Below are 26654 nucleotides of genomic sequence, written 5' to 3' on the forward strand. Positions count from 1 at the left end.
GAGTGTTTGGAAAATCTAAAGCATTTCTACTGAATCAATATTTATCTTTCACACAAGTTTTCCAAATTGATCTCAAAATTATTCTCGTTTTTGTAGCTGTGTAACATAATTAATAGTAAGTTTCAAATCAGGGTGTTCTTCAAATAGGTCATTTAGTGTTTTTTTTTGTTGTAAAAGATTAATGTCCAAGCAAGAGATCCATGATAGTTGTATTGATTCAACAACACAGAAGGTTGAATTGAAACAAGCCATTCAGTCCCTAGGGCACGGTGCAATAGTAAAAGATTAGACAAACTCTCATGTAATGAGAACTTGATTCTCTAACAAGGCATATCATATATTTCAACCACTTGTAATGCCCGACCATCTGCCATGACCCATCTATACTTTCAAATTTACTCTAGTGGCAGATAAAAATTTTCATAAAATCGAACCAGTCACCCTTAAGATTAATCAGTTTAAAAAACTAAATACCTGAATAAAAAAATAATAAAAAAAGAAGGAAAAAAAACAGGCCATTCATCATAAGACCCATAAGACCTTGTATGGGCCTAACATTCTGAAATTTCCAAAATGGGTCCCATCACTTTATTTGTCGCAACAGGATATCAGAACTACAAACGAAATAAATTCTAGAAACTAAATACAATATACAAGCCAAGCTACCGATTTGGCGCGAATCAACCAACTGGGTCGAATACATCAGCAAGATCATAAACGCCCAAGATTCAAGTAAACCTGGCAGTATTGATCAGTAATTTGGAAAAGACAGATGAATGATGAAATAGCACAAACCCCAATGGAATTTTGTACTGGCTGGGAGACAGCAGGTAATCTTTCTTTCTGTTCAGGGAGGATCCACCAGTCTTCAAGCGGCAAAATAGATGAAGACTCTCCAAAAGGCAATCACAACAAGAATCCCCGATATCTAATTAGAATCAGAGTCTATTGGCATGTACAACAATCGAGCCCTAGCAGACCGGGGCTGCTTTGGATGTGAGAAAGGATTGCAAAATCTTTCTAAATTTGATTTGCTGGCTCCATTTCCACTACTCATGCCCAACAATAAAGCTGCTGCACCGTAAGTTGAAACAAGATGACAACGACAGGTAAAACACTGATAATTCAAATAAAAGTAAATTGGGTAACAAGTTGTAGATGGAAACAATAACAAGTGCAGAAATAAAAGCAAAACCATAAACATATTGAAGCTAAGAGCAAGGTGAAGTAGAGGGCAGCAAAATAAAAGAATCAGCAGGACAAAGCCAGAATGAGAATGCTTATAAAATAATCGTATATATGCACCTTAAAAATTTATGTACAGCTGTGTTATATAAAAATAGAAGAATCAGGTCTCTCAGCCATGTTAAGTCGCCTATGGTGAGTGTCAAGCACGGATATGGTTCTAGGTAATCTCGCACTGTGAGTACTGGGATACAGGAAGAGCCCAAGAAGCATAACATTTCACTGTATAGAAAACACATAAAACAGGGCCCTACTTGTATGAGTAGCATAGCTTTATGGGGGGTATAAACAAAATAAGTGCCCAAAACAATATAGCTTCAAATTTAATTAAACATCTGAGATCTGACATTTACCGGAATAGAAGAACAGTCCAACTATCATAGCATTTATGCCCCAAGAACACATAAAATATGCACCTAGTTTTGTAACAACAGCATATACAACAGTGTGCCTGATCAAGTGAGGTAATAATTCAAATTTACTGAAAAGCAGAGACATTTCTTGTTACTATAAATGCTTACATATGACCTAGGTTATGTACTTCCTGTATCACAAAGGCAATGCAAAGCATGAATTAAGAAGTTGAACCTTCGACAACCAGAAGTCTACAACATATAGAAAAGATAGATTTGATGTTAAAACTTGTTTTGATTAGATCGTGTTCTAGAAAGATTGAAGCACACAATATAGAAGCAGTGCAACCATTTTTTGGGTAGGTACAAACCTGTTTCTTCTAATGGTTCAATTCTTTTATCCCTTGATGAAGACTGCTGCTTTGGCCTTGACCTATTAACAGAAGCAGATTCATTTCTACCTCCAGCGGCAAGTGTAAGTGATATCCAGTCATCAGAAGCTGCCCCATTTGGCACTTCTAGGTGCTCACTTGTGCTACACTGCAGAGGAGCTGAAGTTGGTTCGGTGGGTAGAAAAATTTGCAGAGAAGGGTCATTGCTGGGAAATGCCAGAGGATTATCGATCAAGTTTCCATGGACCTCAGAATGTGAATGACAAGCAGGATAGTCTATGGTTTCTGAAGCACCCCCCAAACTACCATTGGATGCTAAATTATACCCATGAACTGATGTACAGTCAAGGGTATTATGTGCACCGACTAAAGGATCTTGTACTTCACTGTTCATTTCAAATAGTTGGAAGCCAGAACTCGTCTGAGGGCATGTTTGCATTGACCAAATGGGTATGCCAAAATCATCAGAACTGTTTTCAAATAAACCAAGACCAGAACTCCCAATAGTGGTCAGGCCGGTGTCTTCAGTGTATCTTTCTGAAACACCAGTATTGACTGAAAAAGGAATTTCACTATCAACAGTAGGACGAGAATCATAAGCAGTTTTAGGGGAAATTAAATTAGGTCTGTCATCATAATCATCAGAGTCGCTAAGAATGATAATATCCGTGTTCTTTGATGATGCAGGAGCGCCTCCACTGTCAATATTGTATGTCGGATCAAAGTCAAGATTTGGATAATCAAGATCATGGCCATCATTCAAAGAAAACTCATAATTCTGAAGAGTATCTTGATTGTCACTTTGGCCTTCCACATCTACATAACTACCAGCTGGACTACTGCTCAAAGGGATTATTGAACTGTGATCTTCATGTTCAGTGAAAACATGACTAGGAGAGGACAGAGGCTTCTTACTGACCTCCCAAACTCCCTCTCGATTTCGCTTTAACCTCAAACTTGTATGCCCTTTTGGAGTATCTTCCTTAACAGGTTTCATATCCCCCAAATCAGCCGTAACCTCTGTGTATGTATCAACGGGTATGGAACTATCAGGCAGATGCCACTTGGAAAGATTGGTACATACGCCCTCATTCTTAACACGCCAGGAACCATCAGGTTTAACATCAATCTCAGTTACATCTTCACCACAATTTTGCAACTGTATCAAAAGGGAAAAATCAATAAAAATAGATCAAATAAACAAACTATAAGTTAATTGAAAAAAAAAACACCGACCAAGGATGTAATGCGATTGAAATAGGGATCAACAATGATACTCTCAAGGGAATAATTCTGGAGACATATTGGGCATTGCCACTGCATCAAAAAAATAATAAGAACTTGATATGAAGTTAGATGATTAACATGTAAAGACAAGCATGTACAACAAAAACCTTCCGAGAGCGTTGATTAAGTTCCACAAAAGCCTCTAAGTCAAAACATCCCATGTGCATACAAGGCTTAAACCTGCCTGCTGTCCTTATCCGAGATCCACTCATCTGTCGAAAAAGGTAATTAACAATTAAAGGAAGTCCTTCCGCAAATTGATGGTTTCAAAAATATGCCTGCATAGTGGGTGTGATACAACCAGGATTCCCTTGGTCAGGAATGGACCAGATAGTAAAAAATGAGCATAGCTATGAGTGGTTACAATTGAAATGGCTAGGCATAGAACCCTTTATAGAAATTTTGGTTGATGTTTGTCACAGTATACAATGAAAATTCAGTACACCATTTTCACCTACAAATTCAACCAATATATTTAAGTTTTTGGAAGTTGAACAATTTCATTTTCATCTTAACCATGATAATGGTAGAATTTAAAAACAAAGTAACCATATCATAGTTGATCATAATGCACAAGATTAAGCCAGCTAATGACATCATATGAGTGATAAACTGGCGTGAAATTAAAATCCCTGAAATCATGCATACAGAGAGTCAAAAATAATGCTCAATCATCTTCAAAAAATGACTAAAAAAGATCAACGATCATCTAAAGTTACAATAGTTTGTTCCGAAAGAGGACAGTTATAATTATGTAACATCCAAGAGATGTAATGAAGACATCCTTAGTCAAATAAATTAGATAGACAGGCGTCCTTAGCGGTGTCAATGGGCTGGCACAACTTAGGCATCCGTAACATATTAGTATCGTTATTAATATTAGTTATTTACATGAATAATTATATGTTAATCTATCACTGTTCTCATACAGTCCTTGTCACCATGATCTCTACCTAATATTCAAAATACACCAGCTTAGGAAACTCTGGTAGCCCAAAGAATTGAATATACTGTTGCTCCTCCCTCTGACATGATCTCCACATATCAACTGAGATTATACCCATCTCCACATTTGGTCATGTGTCCGCACAAGATGATTTGTTGTTGACCTGGGTTTATCTTCTCTTTAGGATTCAACTTCTTCTCCTTCCACATTTCCTTTCCCAACCTGGACTAAGACTCTACCCCATTGAAGAGTTGTTTAGAATCATCCAATCAAGTGAGGTTTTGTATATATTGGTCAATTGTTTAGAAAACAATCATTAATTCTTCCAAATCATGCTTGATTTAGTCCATTTTGATTGATGTGGTGAGCTTTTAGCCGTTTGCTTTATTGATCTAGTAGAACAGAAGGGATTCTGGAGTGCCTAATTTCTCATCATTTGTCGATTTTGATCCATCTTGTTGATTTGTATCCGAATTGACCATGATTGCTAAGCATGCCTCATATGTACATTGAACAGGCAGTCCTATGCTGAAGCAATCTCCCAGATCATGGTAAACTAAATTTAGTACTGCTGTTTTCAGTTTGGTATATCAAAAGGGTAGCAAAGCATTATGTCGCAAATCACATCTGGATTTGGGCAAGGGATTTAGATAGATAATATTATAATTACATGTGATGACATTAGAAGAAAATGTGTGGGATATGTGCATTGAGGAATTCTAATTTCTATGGGCATTAAAGCAGTTCAATCAGGTATCTATATTTTTTAGAAAAAGCATTGCTTGATATGCTTGAAAAGGATGTTATGATAAGTCCCAAACATGTCAACACTTTTATGGATTCAAAAGTTGAGTTAATATAAAGATAGGGATCATTATCTTACTCAAATTTATCAAAACGTAGGTAGTAAATAGAATTAACTTGGGATACTAGAAATCTACCATGTTATTGTGCTCTAGGATGAAATCCAATATCATGAAAAAGTATAAAAGCATAATAAAATATCAAAAATACATGATATAGTAGCCCTCACTACATTTAATTGTATTTGGCTAAACCAAATAGAAGTCAAGCAATAATCTTACTAAACCAATGAAGCTATATGATGGTAATAAAGTTATGCATGTGGTCTCTAAACCAATGTTTCAAGAGAGGAAAAAACACGCCAATAGATTGGCATTCAATTAAAAAGCAATCTAAGGTGATGATTAACTCATTTGATAATTCCAATAAAAACTTGGAATATTTATTAACTCTTTGAGAGGTCCTAGAAGAATTGAATATATATGCAATAGGTGGAGATTCAAAAAGCTTGACGAATAGTGTTGAAAACCTACTTGTAAACTGTAATTATATTTATATACAAGTAGAGGGGCGTATGAGGGTTTTGATTTTGATTCTTGGCCATTGGCTGATTCCAAAAATTAAATTATTGCCCAAGGAAACCACCAAACAAGATAGTAGCTCAATTGGTGTTATTTAAATAATATTGCATAATATGAACATTTATAGTCTAAGATAGATCTTCAACATACAGGACAACGGAGATTGACTGTAACACAATCATCAACCACTTCTATATCACTATCATCAGCATCATCGGTAGCAGCTCCACCACTAATGCAACGACAGACACGGGCAAGTGCAGTTTCAAAGCTTTCACCATCTTCCTCCTTGGGAACCAAACTAAGAACCTGAAACAAGTTTGAGAAACCTTATAAAAGGAAACAGCAGGTTCCAAATAGCAAACAAGCTAACAAGAAAGAAGACTACAAGACATGAAAAAATAAGAGATAATGGTAACATTGTGAAAATTCAGAAAAGGTGGGGAAATGGAAATAAAAACTAAAGATGGGGGCCTGTTTATACCATAAATTTCTCTATACTTCCTGTTCAACTGGAAAGAATTGGTGAGAAGTTGTTCAATTGAAATTTAAACAGGCCCTTCCAGTTTCCATCTTAGAAATGCCAATAATAATTCTCTGTTGAGTATTCAATTTTGGTGAGATGTTGAAAAGGTCGTGTTAATCTCATTAGGTTATTATCCCAATCATGCAATATCCTTTTAAGGGTGTGTCCATTTGGTTCAAAGCAAATTAAACCAACACAAAAGGATCCAACATGTCGTAGTAAATGTTTTACAAATTGAACACAACCAAATTACCATAAAAATGAACTGAACAAAATGTCCCTAAGGATGCGTTATCCTACAAGGGAAGAAAGTCTAGAAGGAAATAAGGTGACAGAAACATTCTCCACTTACACTGTTCCTCTCTTTCCATTACATTACCTCCATCCAATTTAATCAGGAATCCCCCTCTCGCATGGAATGGAGTTCAAATATGAGCTTAAAATGATTTTAAAAATCATTTAAAATCTACTTCTAGTTTATGTTTTTCCTTTTTTAATCTTTAATGAAAGAATTTTAAAATTTTTCCATCCCTCTTTCTTTCCGTCAAAGGAAAAAATTGAATGGAAAATATTTTACAATCCTTTTTGTGTTTTTTTTTCTCTACCGTTTTCTTCCCCTAGCCGTTTCCTTTCTTGGTAGGAAATTAGAGGGTTTAGTTTGGATCAGCTAAATGTGCATTGAGTATATATAGTTCTTATTTAAAATAGTTAGCTACTTCTCGAATAGTTAGACTCTTCAATTGGTACAATTTGAAATTAAGAAAACTGAAAAAAAAAAAATGACAGCCCGATGCAGGAAGCTCCCGCCATATGGGATCCCGGGGAAGGATTCATTGTACGCAGCCTTACCCTGCTTTTTTGCAAGAGACTGTTTCCAAGATTCGAACCCGCGACCTTTAGGTCACAAAGCAACAACTTCACCGTTGCGCCAAAGCTCCCCTTCAAAATTAAGAAAACTGAACATAAACATAAATTTGAATGAATGTTTGGCTACATTCGGTTCCAATTTCTTGGTTTATACCAAATAAGATTTACCCAACTAAAACAAATCAAGCTAAAATACCAACCAAACCAAATTGAACCAAATTTAAACTTTTTTTTAGGTGTTGGACCAAAACCGAATCTTTGACTTCAGTTAAGAACATATATTGTAATACTTACTTTAACTATTAGTAATTTCAGAATAAAAAGCTAATTAGAAATTCACAAGTAATTAATATTTCCTTTAGCTACTGTATGACAATTTGGAGAAGGAGAGCCTTGGCGCAACGGTAAAGTTGTTGTCATGTGACCAAAAGGTCACGGGTTCGAATCCTGGAAACAGCCTCTTGCAAAAAGCAAGGTAAGGCTGCGTACAATGGATCCTTCCTCGAGACCCCGCATGGCGGGAGCTTCGTGCACCGGGCTGCCTTTTTTTTTTTTTTTTACTGTATGACAATTTGGTATGGTTGAAATTAAACAAAAACAGAACCAAACAAAAAATGTATATAAAATTTAAATGCATCAATATGCTTCTTTTTCTTATCCTGATCAAGTTTTCTTGCAAATAAGAAAAATTTCTTTCTCAATTTCATTGCAAAAAGATACACATTTCTGGAGAACTTAACAGATCCTCAGTTTCCTCAAGACAGGTTATTTTCTAAGCTTAACTACGTGATAATGTGTCCCTAATAATATGATAACAGATGGGTGCCTGACATAACTATTTAACGAAGAATATGTTAATCCTTGCATATTAATAAGATAAGTGTGTATGATACAATAATTAATTTTTTAAATACCCAAAGGGTTAGACCAGTAACAAATTAATGCAACACCATCAGAGCCATTTATAAGATGTAAGACAAACTTGAGCAAATACCTGATGCACTGACCTCCTCCTTACAAGTCTGATTCCAAAGCAGAATACTCGAGTATCACGCCATGATAAATTAATTTTGTTGATTCCTTCCTTGCATAATGTATTGATCTGAAAAGACCAAATAAACCAACTGAAGGAATAATTATACAGGAAACCAAAAATGCTTAAGATAAGCAATTCAAAGAATTAGCTCACATATTACAACATTAAGCTATGAGATGTATGCAGAAAGAAGTTTACCAGTCATAAGATGCCTAGTCTAGGTATATCTCTTACTTCTGATGTGATTTTCATGCACGTGCTTGCGGATATAGGGGTATCAATTATGAGAAAGCCTGGCATGTGTTCATCACACTTATACAGTTCCAAAGAACAATATTAAGTGCAAACAAAGAGTAAATTGCTATAACAAGTGGTTTAACTTTGATAAGTATACTTTCTTCAATGCCTATGCACACTTCTACAAGCAAATGGCACATAAAAGAAATTCACATGGGTTTAGCTCATTCTTAAAATTAGTGAAACTTGAATTAATAATCAAACTAGTGTGATGGCTAGGTCTTCAACGACCTATGTAAAACAAGAGTATAATGCAACTGCACTTTCCGATTAAATCTCATTTATACCACTACAAGTGATAGTTCCAACTTCCAAGAGCAAAAAGCTGGTTCAAAAGATGCATTTATAACATAGCACAGGCAGCAAATAATTGATTTACAAGGCATAAATTCAGACCATCCACGGGATGAATGATCAAAGTTTGCTACTGTTGTAATACACTTCAAATGGTAATAATGTGCATCAAGGAATGAAAGGACTGACCAGTGGACCATCATCCCGACCGTTGATACCCAACAACTGAGACCCTGGTCTGGTTACCACCCGGACTGCAACCCCTGTGGAAAATGGAAGCATCAGCATACATATAGCCAAAATAGTCATGCATGTCAAATTTGCTCTTGGTATAATGCCAACATATCATCACAAAAATAATTTATTCAATCTGCAGCGAGCAGAGCACTAGATATTAGCCACTGGTTATCCCTAATTCAGTATCCATCAATGCAAATCTTAAACACATGAAAAAATGGGAGAAGTTTAGATTATGAATACAAAGCAAAACACAATAAACAAACTCAACAAATTGACATTAATGCTAGACAAGAAATGCTAAACATTATCAAAAGATCAGCAAAAGATCAGAATGTATGTACCATTGACTTGCAATTCTGCATGCTGTGGCCAGTGCATTCTGAATGGAACCTTGTCATTGAGTAGTAGACACCAAACCTGCACAATATACACAAACAAACTGATCCATTGTGATCCTCTTTTTTCTTAATATCATACGCCAGCAGCAATAGAAGTGTTGATGATGAGTCAATAGTGGAGGCAGATAAATGTTAGTAATAGAAATATTGGCAGAGCAGTGATAGGTAAAAGTGGAAGAAACAATATGGTACTAAGTGTAAAGTAGCAATCTGTGCTGAGTTTCAATCTTTGTTTGGAATGATAATATTTAGGTTCCATGCCATAGACACATGGCATGCTTAAAAGCATTTCAATATCAACTCAAATGAGTTTTAATCTTATTATATTCTTCCACTTACCTTAGTTTCATACAAATATAAACCTATAGCAATTATAAAGTCAATTGAATTAAAATTTTAGAGTAGAAGTTCCAAAAATATTACATACCTCCCGACTAATAATTATACCATGCTAATACCGATATGAGTGTTGCATGGGATGAAACCATTGGTTGTTATAGCATCTAAGTAATCTCTTAATTTTTCAAAATCTATGATAGATAATGCTCCCAGACATCTAATACTACTGTTTTCTCCAAATCTATAAACATATCTTAGTTAACCACTAAGTTAGACATGACCGGCCATCACATGGTATAGGATACATTTCAATATCAACCAGTTTTGTGTGGGCACATATCTGCACATGATGAATTCCATGGCCAGCCCCAAGCCCGGATAAAGAAGGAGAGTTGCGTTAGGTTGCGAGCCAACGTTAAACTAAAGCAAATATTCAGTGAGTGGATCCATTAAACAAATCCCAGTACCCTTGAGACAATGTTGTATCCCATTCAATAGTGTTTGGTTGGGTCAGCAAGCTTTAATTATGAAGATAAAAAATGATGAATGCCAATTGGTGTGGTTGGTAAAGTTACAAATATTACAAAATTAATGAATACAAAATAAAGTCATAAGTTCATGTTGAAGAGAATGGTGAAAATGCCAGCCAGAAATGAATTGATTAGGATTAAAATGGAGGTTAATACATGATACAACTAGAGAAACTAAAATAGAAATCTTGTGCCAGTAGGCCCAAGTATAAGGTGGTTGTCACAATGGGCGTCTTAGTTATATCATCATATGAAAGAAGTTACACATATCTCGTACACCACTACCAGAAAATTTGAGTAAAGATCAAGCATTTTCAAATGATCACTGTATTACTGATATGGTCTACCCTACTAATTAAAATATAGACTAACCTCACAGCCATATGCAGTAAAATAAAATGTTCTTGTATTCTTATGTCTGACCTTATTTGGACCACCTTGTCACACTAATTGAAAATCCCATAACAAAAAAGAAAGTCCAGAAGCCAACCTGGAGATCATCACATTCATTCCTCTGTGTCATTTCTCTATTTATTCTTGAAAATTGAAAAGTTCTTTCAATGCTCTGTAATGTGACTGTGCTGAAAATTTAGAAGAAACACAAAAAAAAGAGAAGGGTGGGTATGATATAAACAAGCATAAATGTTAACAAGCATAAACAAGACAACCGTACCACCAAGTATGTAGAACTTCATAGGGATAATAATTAAAATTTAGGTCTCCTCTGCTCTAATAAATAAGTATAAAATCACTTGTAATTGTTTATTGTTCCCTTGGTCTTTGGCTTCATTTGGTATAATTGTATAAAGATCCGAGGAACGTTTGCAAGGAAAACTACGGCTGAGATTATTATTCCAGGTAACTAAGAAAAACATATTTGAATGATTAAGTTTAAACACTATTTCAAATTCTCAACAATATTTATTCATATGTAATTATCATGAGGAGGTGCTAATTCATATTTAGTGTCTGGATGGTTAAGCAGGCATTTAAATTTGTTGGGATTTGACCATGTGAGTTCGAACCCTGCTATTGATGCCAGATGGATTAATTTTAGAGCTCAAAGACGATGACACCAACCACAACTTAATGTCAATATTAATCAGACAAACAAAAATGTAAAAAAAACATGAAACTATGGTTATAATTTGTATTACATGCCAGACTCTCTTGCATTACATGCCATAGCGCCATATTATGGATTCAAGCCCAAAACCTTGGACAGATGATTAGATACTTTAATCACCTGTGGTAGCAAGTAAAAGAACCAGCCCCTTTTTTTGTTTGCACATATTTGTAGAGTTTTTGCATCTGATTACTAGAAAGAGTAAATCACCCAAGTTGGTACCAATAATGGAAACACATTATCAGATACAAGGAGAATGAACATTGCTCACTTATTACTAAATGTAATTGACAAAAAGGTACAACTATGATGTTAATAACTTAATTGAAGAATTTACATAGGATCGTTTGGTTTGTGGATTTAAATTCCCATGACTTGGGAATCGATGGGATCTTGAGAAACCCATGTTTGGTACTCTATGGTTTTCAATTCTCAAGAAATATCCAATTCCCATGCCAAGACTATGAGTTTCTGAAGAATCCTATAGAATGAGATTTTATCATTGTTGTCTTCTTTATGTGAGGTTTGATAATGTTCACAATAAATAACTATATTTTCCCCTTAGTGATCTCTCATTTTAATACCGCATGCTTACCTCTGACCATTGCAAGCAGATTGTTTCTCTATCTTATTCAACAAACAAGAATAATTTTGCAAAACCAGAATAATTTCAGTATCTTTAGGTAAATTAGAGTACAATTTGTGAAATTTGCATGGGTTTTCTCAAAGAAAAGGAAGGAACATTTAGGCTTTCCCATTAAATAAGTCATTAACTGATAAGTTTTGGCATTTTTCATTGGCTTCCAATGCTTTATTTACTTCTCATAATTTAAATAAGATCTTTGTGACCATCTCATTTTAATTTACAAAGACCTCAACACATAGGAACTAGACTTTGAAGTAACCAGGTCATTGAGGCAAGTCAACTAGATATATGTGGCATAAACAAATTTATAAAGATGTATATCAGTGGTATTTGACTTTCCATCCCTCAACTTCAGAATCCAGAGAATAGAACATCTTGGCACAAAAAAACAGGAGACCAGTACCACAAAAAATTAAATCATCTTATTACTTAAGAAATGATTTTGTCAAGTGATCGTACACTGCTACTTTGATATTGAACTCGAAGGACAAGCATTCATGATCTATCAGCAAGCCAACTGTTATATACATGTAACAACATTGGCTTACAAGGGAACTCACCCTTCAGTAGTGACGACGGAAGAAATCAACTTCGTGAGAAGTAGTGGCTGCCCTAATCTTACCCAGAATCTGTATTAGGCAATGCAAAGGGTATCAACATTCTGTAACTTGATCGTATGAAACAACAGGGAATAAGTAAAGCCCCTAGAGAAACAAGATTCATGTAGCCTTCTTGTTGTTTAAACATGTCTGACAATAATAAGGTGAGGCTTATAAAAGCGATGTTAAAAATCATAGTAAATGTAATGTGGGAGAGACATAAATGACATACGGATCAGCCCTATTCATTCTGCATAATTCACAATAAAAACAGGATGGAAGCTCAGGCAGAGCACTCTCCATAGATTTTTCAGGTATAATTACACAGCCTATGTGCTGCCACACTTGACATCGAGGATCCATACACTGCAATGAGAAAAATTAATTGTTAATAGCAACATTTTGCTTTGGTAAGTATCAATATCTATGCTAAACATTTTACCCAACAACGTCACATTATCCTTGCTAGGACATATACAGACATACATGTGCATAAATTAAAAAGACATAATTCACATGTGCAATATGTGCTGCCACAACACATTCGGACCAAATATGCAGCCTCATTAGAGATTTTGTGAGCAATGTAGTGCATGTGGGTCAAATGTTGCTATAATCATTCGTTCATTAACCCAAATCAAGTAAATACAGTTCAAGCTACTATTATGTGTAGGAATGGACTATATTTGATGGAATAGACAAAGTTAAGAGGACAAATCTTCTAGTTTCTGTAACATATAATGCAAATATAAAGAATGCAAAAAATGGAGGGAAAGGTCCATAAAGGCTCTCACTAGAAAATACAAGAATTATAAAGCTAACCTTAGAGGTTTAGAAAAAGAAGAGTTGTTAGATCTAATTATAAAGCTACCGTGTGATCTTGTGGTCATGAGTTCAAGTCGCAGAAATAATCTCTTGCAATGCAAGATAAAAATGCATACAATATACCCAATGTGGTCCAACCTTTCCCCAAAACTCCGCATTAGCGGGAGCTTCATGCCCCTAGCTGCCCCCTTTTTCATTTTTTCCTTTCTTTATTTCTCCCCTTGCTACTGTGTGACCTGTCCACGTGCTACACTTGTTCCCTTTTTCACATGATATGTCCACTTAGTTATGCTAGAATTTTCTTAGAAAAAAGGTTGTTTTCGTGAAGTTCTTAGCAAGGAGTTCTTGTCAATTTACAACTTAGGTAAGTTTCCCTCAAGTTTTAAACAATGTCTGCTAATTTCTGGTAAGGAGTCCATAAATTGCTAGAATCATGAATCCACATGCTTGCTGCTTTCTAGTGAGTCGTTTAGGGTGTGATTATACAAATATTAATGCAACATATCCCATCAGGATTGCAAAGTTAAAGCATATTTAGGCGAGAGCAATACTAGGATAGAGTGTGATCATACGAGTACTAATGCAGCATATCATCATGGACTTTATGGTCCATGGTTGGACTAATGAGATCCCGAAAGGGACATGATGCAATTTCGGTAGTGGTAAACCATTAACTAAATTCACACACTTCTTATCCATTTGTGGACCCAACACTTTGGATCGCTTAGCTAAGCTTTATTACTTCTTACCCATTTGTCGACCCAACATCTTGGATTGTTTAGCTAAGCTTTATTAGGAGGTTATAAGATTGCACAAAAAGCCATTGAGCATCATATTTAATCACAATCCACATTTTACATTGAAATCTTGACAATTTACAAAAGCCCTTGGGTATTGAGGTGTATTTCAACTTTGCCTTCCACCCTCAAACAAATAGTTGACTAAAGCATATTACTATATCCTAAAGGATCTTTTGCAAGCTTGTGTTCGGAGTGGATTATGGGTCATTTACCATTTATATGGTGGATTGCTAGATGTTCACTTGTTATATAAGATGCATCCTTTATTAGGTAGATTGTGGGTCGTATGCCCTTTATATAATATCTATTAATTTACAAATAAAATAAGATTTTAAAATGTAAGAATATAAAAGAGAAAATATAAGAAATGAAGACAACACCAAAGAGAAATCATGAGAATTATTTGGTGATTATTTTATGCTAAGAGGATATGAAATTACATCGACAAGTTGTATATTTATTGTTTTCCTTTATAAGATTTTATATTATGCACATCCCCTCTTATACTACTTTACCCTTATGTGCTCACACCTTATTTTCCTTTGACCTCGGGGCAAAGTTAAGGCAATGTTTCAAGGTTGGATTTTTAGTTCAGATTAGATTATGCTCAGAGATCTTTGCAACTATGGTGAAAGGTTTCAATCTCATCTTATTTTCTTGCTTCACATAGTGTTTTATGCATTTTAGGGGCTGGTTGTTTAGAGGGTTTGATAAATGGGGAATGGGAAAGGAATGAAATATAGGTGCTTGGTTTGAGGGTTTCATATTTTCACAGGGGTTTCATTCCTTATTTGTTAGCAATCATCCATTCCCCACTAAAACTAGTGGGGTTTGAAACTCATTCCTTAAAAAAGCCCCCCATTACTAATGATACTCATTTCCCATACTAAACCAAACAGCCCCCATTAAATTAATGATACTCTTTATCATTCCCCACTAATATCATTCTCATTCCTATTCCCATTCCCCTTACTAAACCAAGCAGCCCCTTAGTTTCAGTGCATTTATTTGTCAGTATGATCCCAACATTGTATCAAAATAGTTTCTGTAAATTTGATTGGTGATCATTCTATGATTATGATACAACCGTGATATTACGAATAGGAGTCTATCCCTTTGTTATTCGAGATAAAAAGAATACATACACTTTATTGAATAGTGAGACATATAAATATACAGACTACGGATATATTTTAGGAAACCACAATTAGGATAATTATTAATTAGCCTAATTGACAGATATATATTAACTAATATATACTGATATTATGGTAATTAATATATACCGATATATTATCTAATATATATAGATAATACCCTTATAAAAGGATGGAGCCTTTGAGTCTTGATAGAACTCTCTTGGATCACTTATTTGCACATCAATGTCTCAAGCCTTGGATCAGACCAAATGCAAACAACTTTAATCCAATGCCATGGTGATACCGACACATAAATACAATTTGGTAATATTTAAGACTTACCATAAATCAATAGGGCATTGCATGGTAACAGTAAGTCAAGGTACAGCTGGGGTGAAGCTTTGCAAGAGGAAATATGATAATAAGAGAAAGGTAATGAGAGAAAGAGAAAAGACATTGGTGATGTGAAAGATCAGCAGGAAGTGAAAAGAAGAGAAGATGGTGGTGATTTGAATGAGAAGAGGAATAGAATGGAAACATAGCAGCATGAGACTATTCATTATTCTTCAAATTAAAGAATGGCCTTACGAACAAAAACTATCAAAAGTGATTATTACTGCTGAATAGAGTCCTAAAGAAGACTGTGATAGAGATGTAATATAGATGATAAAACCATAACTCATAAGAAAAGCTTTCCTAACAGATCACAGATGATAGAACTTGTTTACAAAATCAATATTTGTTAAACACTGCAGGCTTGATTAGAAATGAAGTTTTAGGAGCCCAATATTTTTATTCCTCAAGAAACCAAAGGATTCTATTTTTCATAATTTGTGTTTACTGTTAAAGTAACGTTTGATATACAATATTACAATGCATTTGGTAAAGTTGGTCATGTAAGGTTCTTTGGGATAGAATTGCTAAGCAGTTATACTATAAATAGTATGTCATGTTAGAAAAGAAACAATGTTGCCTAACAACTTTATCTAAAAGGAATAGAAGACTGGTTTTCCTAAAATTTTTTTTATCATGAAAAGAGGAATTGATCTACTTATTCATCTTAACACTGACTATTATCTTTTAAGATAATCACTATAACGTGCAATTAAACGACATTTTTAATTTTAAAAAAATGAGAAAGATAAAAGAATTTGATTTAAACTGCAATAATTTAATTTTCTAGGTTTGATTAGTAACAAGGTTACTACAGAAAATAGCAAAAAACAGAATTCATACATAAAAAATTCTTCATTATGATGTCTTTGGAATCCCATGTTTATGTAAAAGTACATTCTTTTAGATAATTCAAAACTTGAGTTTGAATAAGTCTATTTGACTCCAATGCAAGCAATAACATTCCTGAGAGAATTATTTAATTCTAATCATGTGTTAAAGAACTGCCTGCTAAAAAATTTATGAACTAAAGAACAAGATGCAGCAAAAGATTATTGAACACAAAACATGAAGTTTGGTTACCTGAATTGTCGATTCATTATCCATTGAGTTCCTACAGGGACATTGAACTGAACGATAATCCTCTAGTTCCTCTTTTGGCTTAATCTGATTTAATCCTGTGACATTATTCTTAGATGCTAGGTCTGTTGCACCTGACACTTGCATTTTTCTGCCAGATACACAGAAATGTGAAGTTTTACACTTTTAATGAAAGAGATTTATTTTTCTTCACAATTATTCCATTAGCAAGTTGATAATGCCATGTTGCATCCCATTCTATAATATATCGAACCAAAAATATGAAAGGCAGCATAAATAAGGCCTAGGTTGTTTTCACCTGTAGGTATCATCAATTATTTTAGCCACTTCCTCATTGCCCAAAGAAATTCTCCTTCCCCAGATCTGTGGCTTGGGAACTAGAAAATGGTAGCATTTGGGGGAAAAGAACTAGTGTAAGTGAAAGAAGGCATCACAAGAGGAACAGGAAAGGATCATAAAAATACAAAAGAAACATAAAAGGCATTGTTTTCAAATCATTTTGTACATTATATAGGTTTGTAATACATCTTGGAAACAGTTTCCAAAAATGTGAAAATGTTTTTATGCAAGTATCTGGAAGTTCATATATTGTAATTCCTATTTCAAGGACCAATAGTGATAAAGACTCAATTTTCCAACAATTAGCAGAAGAGAATGAGAAACAAGCTTATTACATAGCAACTATAAGCACAGAAATATTCATGAAAATGCCAGTAATAAACCACAACATTGTGGTAAATACATAAAATGCATCACATTTGCCAATAGGATACATGAACATTAGCTATAGCTATATCAAATATAATTTTATAAGAAAATATAATGTGTTCATATTATTTAAATTAACAAAGAGTTATATATAACTGTTGCAATATATTACAAATGAAAATAAAATTTGAGTAATTGGTAAAAAAATTTATTCCAATAAATGAAAATTTTATCCATTCAAAAAATGATAGATAAAAAAAATAACAAATAAAAAAAACCACAACAATATTAATCTATTGCTTAAAGTGTATTAATCACATTAATTAAAGATACATAATGACAATCATTAATTACACAAGGATAAATCTTTAACTAAATTAACAAAGCATAGACTGAATAGTGAATCCATTTGCTTATAATAACATAATCAAAGTAGTAAATAGAAAATTAGCTAATTCAATTATGAAAAATGATTCAATATTCTTCTAGATTAGTTATAACTGCAATTAATTTCAAGGGTGGAGCCCGTCAATTGAAAGCGGTGTTAATTGATCCCACAATTTCTCAACCCCAATAGTATCATGAGCCTCATGTAGAAAATAAAACATTGAAACAGATATGTATACTTGGCATCACTACAAAGTTAGAATATGTAACCCAACACCATTTAAATTTGAGCAAAAATCAAAATGGTGCCCCTTTTTATTGGAATCGTCGAAGGGGTACCCCTTTTTGATTACCATGCCAATACATGTTTTGTTTTCGAAATTAATTTTTGGCGTTGTTATAGCAGCTACGGGTTTGTAGCTGCTACAACATACACTTTAACTTCAACTATGATCAACACTAATAAATTGTGTTGTAGCAAGTACAACTCATAGTTGCTACAATATGAGCACTTCATCTCTTGTCAACATTGTTCAACATTATGTTATAACAAAATCCACACTAATAATATTGTGTTGTAGCAACTACAATTCATAATTTTTGTAATCTGAACGTTTTATCTCTGGTCAATATTGGTCAACCCAGATTAACATCATCTTATAAAAACTATGAATCATAGCTACTAAACATAGATAATTTATTTCGGGTCAATACTAGTATGCATTATGTTGTAGTAGTTAGAGGATCATATCTATTACAACTGTAGCAAATCATAGTTGCTATAATTGTGAAGTAGCAAAAAAGAAGAGTAGTTTCAGAAAGTAAAATGTGCAGTAGCGATATGGCATGCCCTTTTGATAATAAATGAAAAAGGGGCATCCTTTTCACGATTCCAATACAAAGAGACATCCTTTTTGTTGGGGTTGCAAGGTTGCAAACATAGTCCCAGATTGAAGACACATGGGAAAGATCATGAGTTTATAAGAAATAATATCTCCATTGGCATTAAGCTTTTTGGGTAGAGCCCAAGAGCAAAACCATGAGGGCTTAGGCCCAAAATGGACAATATCATATCATTGTAGAAATATCTAAATTCTTTTCGATCCTACACTTTTGATTTTTGCTCTTTGAATTTTGATCCGCCCGTTACATAATCAATTATTTTTGTGATAAAAATGTTGGTAAAGGAGCATATAAGGTTACCTAGAGATTTATTGTATTAGTAATTTAGTATTTATAAGCTTATAATCTTTTTATAGAATTATATGATTTTCTTACACTTTGATTAGTCATGATATTGCAATACTACTACCTTAATGAATTGATTTAGTAATTTTAATGTATAAATAAATTGTAATTGGTTGGTTTTCATTGAGTATAATTTGTATCTAACCAAAGCAAATCTGGCATATATATTTTCTTGTTTTTCATTAATATTTATAATTGAATTTAAGACTTGAGCTGATTGCCTTGGAGAAGAAAGATATGCCATGAACAAGAATTGCAATGGCAAATTACTCTGTCGTGGATATAAGACCAAACTCGTCCAATCCAAATTTTGTAGTATGGAGAAAAGAGAGAAATCAATACTTGCTATTAATACTGAGGAAATATGAGCCCCTGGTTGAAATCAGGAGCATGATGTGATTAAGGTTTGAAGTTTTGGAGGTAGAGGATAGGAGAAACAGTCACACCAGTGTTCAAAATTTCGTTCCGTGCCGGGCGGAACTGGCGAAATTTACCGTTCCGCCCGCGCACCGAAACCGGCACCAACCTAGGGAAGATTTTGTCGGCGTCGTGCGTCGCTCGTCGTCGCGTGGCAGCATGGACAGCGTCGCCAGAATCTTCCCGTGCCTCCGGAAGCATTGCGGGGCGCCAAAAAGGTCGGGGGCTACGGAGGCGTCGAGACGCGGCGTTTTTGGCGGCGCCGAAAGTGTCACGGGACGCTTCCGGCGCCGCCGAAAGCATCGCCGGACGCCTCCGGTGACGCCGGAGGTGTCGCCGGACGCCTCCGGCACCGTCGGAGGCGTCCACGGAGCGTCAGATGGGTCGCGGCGTCGCGGTTGAGTCGCGGCGTCGTGGGTGAGTCGTGGCTTCGGCGAAGCCACGGTTACGGTACAAAATTTAATTTTATAACTTAAATAAATAAAACAATTCTCATTCCCACTTAATTGTGATATGTTAAAGAGGCTTTCACACACCCTAATTAAATTATTCTAATAAAATATAAAAAAATATATTTAAATTTTTTTTTAAAATAATAAATTTCATTAAATAATATTCTAAAATTATTTTTACTATTTTAAAAATTCTAAAAAAATCTTAAAAATTCTAAAATAAATTTTAAAAATTTTATAAAAATTCTAATAAATCAAATTTTTATTCTTATATATTTTTTAATTATTTTATATTTTTTACTGTTTTGATATTTAATTGATATTCTAATTTTTTTACTATTTTAAATATATATTATTTAAACTATTAATTAATTAAATAAACAAATAATTAATTTATATGATTATTATATATAAAATATAATTTTATATTAATTTATATAATTATGATTATTTAATCCGGATATTGGAGAACTATAAAGATTATCTAAGTAAAATATTACAAGAATCATTGCTTCCATTTAACATATTATATTATGATCTATCAATTTTAATTAGAGTTATTTATACATCAATTGTTTTTTTTTAAAAACTATATTTAATTATTTTTATAACAATATTAAGTTGTTTAATAATGAAGAACTTATATAAAATCAATATATAACTTATTTTTAAATTATACACAATAAATATATTTATCTAATAATTACTATATATATATAAATAAAAAAATACCGAAATTGTATCGGCACGGCACGATACGATACCGTATCGTTCCGGTCTGGGACCGAAACCTCGGCACGGGTCGAAATTTTAAACCTTGAGTCACACATATGAATTTCGTCTCTGCTGTTTGAGGGAGACGAAAGAGTGTGGACGTCACAGAGTACCCCATCAAAATTAGTTGTATTTGTTCACCACAGAAGTTTGTTGTACTTGATTAGTTGATTCAGAAATTTATTATCAAAAAACAAACTAAGAAGAGAAGAAAGTTCATCAGCGCTAATTTATTCTTTTGATTGTTCTTTATTATTATAAATAATTTTAAAAAGAAATTAAATGTGGATCATTTAGTAATGCATATTGAGTAAATCAAACCATGCATGAGTTATCACATGATTGAAACTGTATATATATATATATAGTTTTATTTTTTAAAATACATATAACATTATAGTTTTAAAGTCATAGAATTGTGTCTCAAAAATTAGTTATACAATAAAATGACAAAGGGTGAAAAAAAAATTAGCTGAAAAGAAAAGATATAACATCACTATAGGGTGGCAAAAGTTGACATGACCCAACCCATGATTTTTGCAAGTTTGGGCTTGAGCCAAACGCACTGATCATAAACAGGTTGACCTATTTATGGCCCCAAATAAATAGGTTGAATGGTATATAAGCCACCCTTTTATAAATATATAGATTTCTTAATAGTAATCTATATAAGTTATAAATAAGATATGAATATAATAATACAATTGCATATAAATTATATTTTAAGAATTTGTATATTAAAAATGATTAGTATGTTGATTGTATTTAAAGTTTTCTTAGTTTGTTAAGCTGGTCATATCATTCAACCCGTTTACCAAAAATATAAAATCGCCATATTACTTGAGCTAACAGGAAGTCTAACAAAAATAACCCTGCAAAGGTTCAACTGGCTCATGGGCAGACGAACCAATGCAGAGATTAAAAAGAAAAAAGAAAAACTTCTGCACAACAAAATAGAGGTTGAGTCGTTGAGATATATGACAATTAGAGTGTGTTAGAGTTGTCTAATCTATCAGATAAAGGACAGAAATAAGTACCTTGTTCATCAGAAAGCAATAGTAAAATCCTGTCCACAAGATCCTGAATAGCAACAATAGCCAACCAGATTAGAAATGAAACAAAAAAATAATACATAAAAAAAAGAACAAAAGAAAGACTCGATCTAAGAGTTGAGAGGGATACATGATCAAAGAAAACAATTGCAATATATTAGTATGTTGAAAGCGGAGGAAGAAGCATTACATTAAGTTTGGTGATTTAGAGCGACGAAGCAATGAAAGAGATGGCGAGTTCGCTATGCCTTCCCTATTGTCTCATTATAGGGAGAGAGGGGCAACATTCAGATTGCCAATGGACAATTGTTTCCATAGGAAGGAGGTACGTGTAGGTAGAGAGAGAACACATAGATTGGAATGCACTTGTGAGAGTTTAGGGGAAAAAAACTTAACTGCAATGTGCAGAAAAGAGATGAGGATGGGAGGACACATCATATCAAATTCAGGATCACCTTTGAAGATTGAAAAAACCCTTAACATTTAGGTGGCGTTTGGTTTAGAGGTTTGGGAATGAGGGATGGATTCATTTCCAAACCTTGTGTTTGGTTGATGGGAATAGAATCAAGATTTTGAAATGAAACCCAAAAATTTGGGTATGGATGAAACTCACCCCCTCCCTTGGGTTTTGATGAAATGGGAAAAAAATTAAATTTTGGACGAAAATACCCTTAGTATATTTGTTCAATTTTTTTTTCCATTTCACTCTCTCTCCTAATTCTCTCTCATCATACTTTCTCTCTCCTCATTCTATCATCACATTTTCTCTCTCTCTCCTTATTCTCTCTCATCACATATTCTCTACCACTTTCTCTCTGTATTCTCTCTCATCACACACACACTCTCATATTTTCTCTCTCTTCATTCTCTCCTCATTTTTTCATCATACTTTCTCTCTCATCATTCTTTCTCTCTCTTCAATTTCTCTTACCATACTCTCTCTTCATATTTTATCTCATCACACTCTCTCTCTTCATTCTCTTCCATTACACTCTCTCTCCTCATTCTCTCTCATCACACATTTTCTACCATTTTCTCTTTCTTTCTCTCTCTTCAATCTCTCTTACCATACTCTCTCTTCATATTTTATCTCATCACACTCTCTCTCTTCATTCTCTTCCATTACACTCTCTCTCCTCATTCTCTCTCATCACACATTTTATACCATTTTCTCTCTGTATTCTCTCTCATCACACACACTCTCTCATTATTTTCACTCTCTTCATTCTCTCATTTTTTCATCATACTTTCTCTCTCCTCAATTTCTCTTACCATACTCTCTCTCTCTATATCTTCCCTCATCACACTTTCTCTCTCTTCATTCTCTTCCATCACTCTCTCTTCTCATTTTTTCTCATCACACTTTCCCTCTCTTCATTTTTTCCCATCACACTTTCTCTCTCATCACATTTTCTCATCATACTTTCTCTTCTCAATCTCTCATTTTCTCTCATCACACTTTCTCTCTCTTCATTTTTTCCCATCGCTCTTAATCTCTCAAGACACTCTCTCTCATCATACTTTTTCTCTTCTCAATCTCTCCTATCACGCTCTCTCTCCTCATTTTCTCTCATCACACTTTCCCTCTCTTCATTTTTTCCCATCACACTTTCTCTCTCATCACACTTTCTCTCTCATCATATGTTTCTCTCACATTCAACTTTATCTTCTACCTAATTTTTTCTCTTATTTTCCTCTAAGGGTAAAAAAGAAAATTTAAGTTCATTCCGATTCAAAATATTCAAGTAACCAAACATTATTTTTAGGAATAATACCCAAGCTCATACTCATTCCCATTCCGCAATACTATGATACCCATTCTCATTATGATTCCTAGGAGAGAACCAAACGCCACCTTAGTGAAGGGATTGAAGATAAAAAAAAATAACCTTAAAATTTGCCATGATCTTGTACCAAACAAGAGAGATAAATTTGTAGCGTGTTGATAAAAGAGAACAACGACATGATAAAAAGGAATCTGATATACTGTCCAATTACTGACATAGGAAAAAACATATTAATAGCTAAATATCAATATTACCTCTAGCACTAAAGACACAAGGCGTATGACATAAAGGAACCAACGGAATGGAACACATTGATAATCCTTCTTTCAAAGATTACTAAATAATTAATATCATCTAGAAAGCTAATAGACAAATCTTTCAAAACAGTTATTTGCTTCTATGTGCAGAAAAAATTAATGCTAATAGAATTTTTTTAAAGATAACCAATTTCAGATTGGTTGCCATGACCAGGTCAATGCTAGTACATATATTAAATGTACAGAATAAGAACTTCTGACCTGCTTTTTTCCTTGCTTTGCAAGACCTAGTTGTGTAAGGACATCCTTAAGCTCCTTTATTCTAAAATTTGCCAGCTTATCCTGACACAAGAGAAGAGAAGAGATAAATTAGCATGTGGAAGACAAGTACCAAGACTCATGAACCCTCCAACACACACTTACCATAAAATGAACTAACAATGACTAATCAAAAAAAAAAGATCAGTACATGCATGGATGCAAAAGAAAACTAAAACATAATGAAAAAAACATTGTAAACAAAAACAACAAAGGCATCAATGTAGGGTTTGATAAGTAGGCAACAAGAAAGAATTAAACTCTTTCAGCAAAGATATAGATTTCATAAAAATTGTAAAAATGCCTACCCCAATGCAAGAATGATTAATTAAAATCTGAGACAAACATATACATATTATGAAACAAATTATGCTGAGAAATGAAATAGAAAAGGCAAAGTGTCTTGACTTAGTAAATGTTAACAAAATGTTAATTGATGGAGGTTCTGGTTTTCATGAAAGAGGTACCCATAAAGCATACACTACAATTTATTTAAAAAATTGGATGTTGCATCAGTCTATGGCCATAATGCATTAATATTTGCATGTAACATCATTTGGTCATAAATCATTTATATTTGCATGATTATGCATTTACATTTCATCAACTCCAATCTTTTGTTTACTGAATTTCTGTTTCTATTATCCACCCAACAAAAGTTTGAACAACCAGTAGTGAATACATGGAAACCTCAAAAACTGAATAACTGATGAGCAAGACAACTTCTGCTCCTGCTAGCATCAGCATCCTATCGGCCATATAAATTCAAGAATGTTCATAAAATGAAGCAACTTGCAACTTTACATGTTCAATCACTTTAACATACAGTGTCAAATCAAAAACAAGCGGGGCATAGAGATGATGCCTTTGAACCTTGTGCGATGTTAAGTGCATCAAATAATAGCTGAATCATATAGAAATGTTATCAAACACGATCTCTAATAACCTGTATACATATATCCAAATCCTTTCGAATCTGACAAACATAACCCAACAAGGAAATAACTAATGTATGCCCAAACCAATTCTTTGAACAAACAATTAAATGATTATACTTACTAATCAAGCTAGTTTCCAAATTAGAGGACATAACTTATCTACACAATACAAAACAAGTTCAAATAACACAAAGTAGTCAAAAGGCCATTCTGCCTAAAACCTTGCTCCATATTTTTCAACCACCATAAGATAAAAAATAACACATCTCGACACAATGCTGCAATGAATCGGAAAACAGAAATTCCAACCATAATATAAACACGCATGAATCATCACCAAGCGACGTCAAATACCCTGCAGCTGGCGAGCAAATCCATGGCTATGAGATTCGCCAACGGCGAGAAGCCCTCCGGTGTTAGTAGGAAAGAAAAAAACAGAATTCTCCAAATCGAGGATCAAGGGTTCGGACCACCTCGATCGCACTCGGGACCTGGTCTCAGTCCGGAATATCGATGGCCGTAACTAGAGGTCGGACGGGGAATTCAGCGGGAGGAGAGAGAGGGGCGATCGGTCGGAACCCTAGGCAAGGAAGAGCCCGGGAAGGTCCCCGTGTCCGTCGGCTCGCTCCCAATTCAACTGATCCAGACCCACGACACAAAAACGCACACGCAAACGCAAATCAACGATGCAAGGGATTACGTCAGGAAGCACAGGGTCGACATAACGCTGTTGCGGACCCAACTCTCGGATTTCAATTGGATTTGTTTTCCGCGATCAGATCCGCGTCGATTTTGCTTTGCCTCGAGATTGTGGTGGTAAGCGACGGACGAGATCAAAAATTAATATAATATATTTATATCATCAAAAAATTAATATAATTTATTAATATTTTACTAGAATTATGAATTATAGATTCCTCTTTGGTTGACGTACTTAGTAGGAACATACAAATATATTTATAAACAATAATGTTATTCATTTTCTTTGTAAATTTATTTCATGATAAATTACTATAATACCTTAATGATCAAGGTTTTCTTACCGTTTATCCCCCAAAAAGGGTCGTTTATGACTGTATAGGCGTCACCTAAGCGCTGTGGGTGTCTGATCGCCTATCGCTTAACATTTTTTAGAACGCTACTTATAAGTAGTATTCTAAAAAGCGCCGCATAAAATCGTCCTAGATTATCTATGCACTAGGCGGCAGGTGTCCGTCCATCTACTATATAGTGCTTTTTAAAATACTGTTATCAGGGAGATACATTGAATGTAATGTGTTATCTGAATCATAGATACATTACTTAGTATGGTTTAATAGAGCCTTATCTAAGAATTTAATTATGCACAATAGTTTTTCTTTTCCATTGCTGTTTTTTTTTCTTTCTGGTTATATTAACCATTCATCGTTTCCTATGTTAGACTTTTAATTTGATAATTATTCAATCCAGAGAATGAAGGCAACATTGTTGGTATTTAAGGAGCATTTGATTCCTTTTTTAGGAATAGGAATCGGAATGAGAATCATAGTATTATGGAATGTGAATGGATATG

The 26654-nt window shown here is 34.1% G+C and overlaps 1 protein-coding gene across 2 annotated transcripts; it reads right to left on the bottom strand.

The window, feature by feature from the left end:
* Positions 1-565: 565 nt before the first annotated feature.
* LOC122000951 (E3 SUMO-protein ligase SIZ1-like) lies at positions 566-25789 on the bottom strand. Of its 2 annotated transcripts, none has more exons than XM_042555465.1 (16): positions 25457-25789; positions 24108-24188; positions 21788-21830; positions 17063-17141; positions 16747-16894; positions 12739-12872; positions 12468-12536; positions 10626-10716; positions 9210-9285; positions 8818-8891; positions 7996-8103; positions 5759-5917; positions 3385-3489; positions 3227-3307; positions 1970-3149; positions 566-1071 (listed from the first exon to the last, which is right to left on the bottom strand). In XM_042555465.1, exons 1-16 carry the CDS (start codon positions 25478-25480, stop codon positions 929-931), a joined length of 2595 nt encoding a protein of 864 aa, XP_042411399.1. In that variant the 5' UTR covers positions 25481-25789; the 3' UTR covers positions 566-928. The 2 variants fall into 2 exon arrangements, with proteins under 2 accessions (XP_042411399.1, XP_042411398.1); XM_042555464.1 differs by having other exon boundaries at positions 566-1074.
* Positions 25790-26654: the final 865 nt, after the last annotated feature.

The sequence above is a fragment of the Zingiber officinale genome, chromosome 7A (genome assembly GCF_018446385.1).
Source record: "Zingiber officinale cultivar Zhangliang chromosome 7A, Zo_v1.1, whole genome shotgun sequence".
In the NCBI taxonomy this organism is placed as follows: Eukaryota; Viridiplantae; Streptophyta; class Magnoliopsida; order Zingiberales; family Zingiberaceae; genus Zingiber; species Zingiber officinale.

Bases quoted from the DNA above. Each gene is read 5' to 3' on its own strand.
- LOC122000951 (XM_042555464.1), bottom strand. From the start codon at position 25,480: ATGGATTTGCTCGCCAGCTGCAGG. The intron at 17,142-21,787 runs GTACTTATTTCT...ACCATTTTCTAG, and splicing joins ATTGCTTTCTGATGAACAAG to TTCCCAAGCCACAGATCTGG. The intron at 9,286-10,625 runs GTTGGCTTCTGG...TATATTGTGCAG, and splicing joins ATGAATGTGATGATCTCCAG to GTTTGGTGTCTACTACTCAA.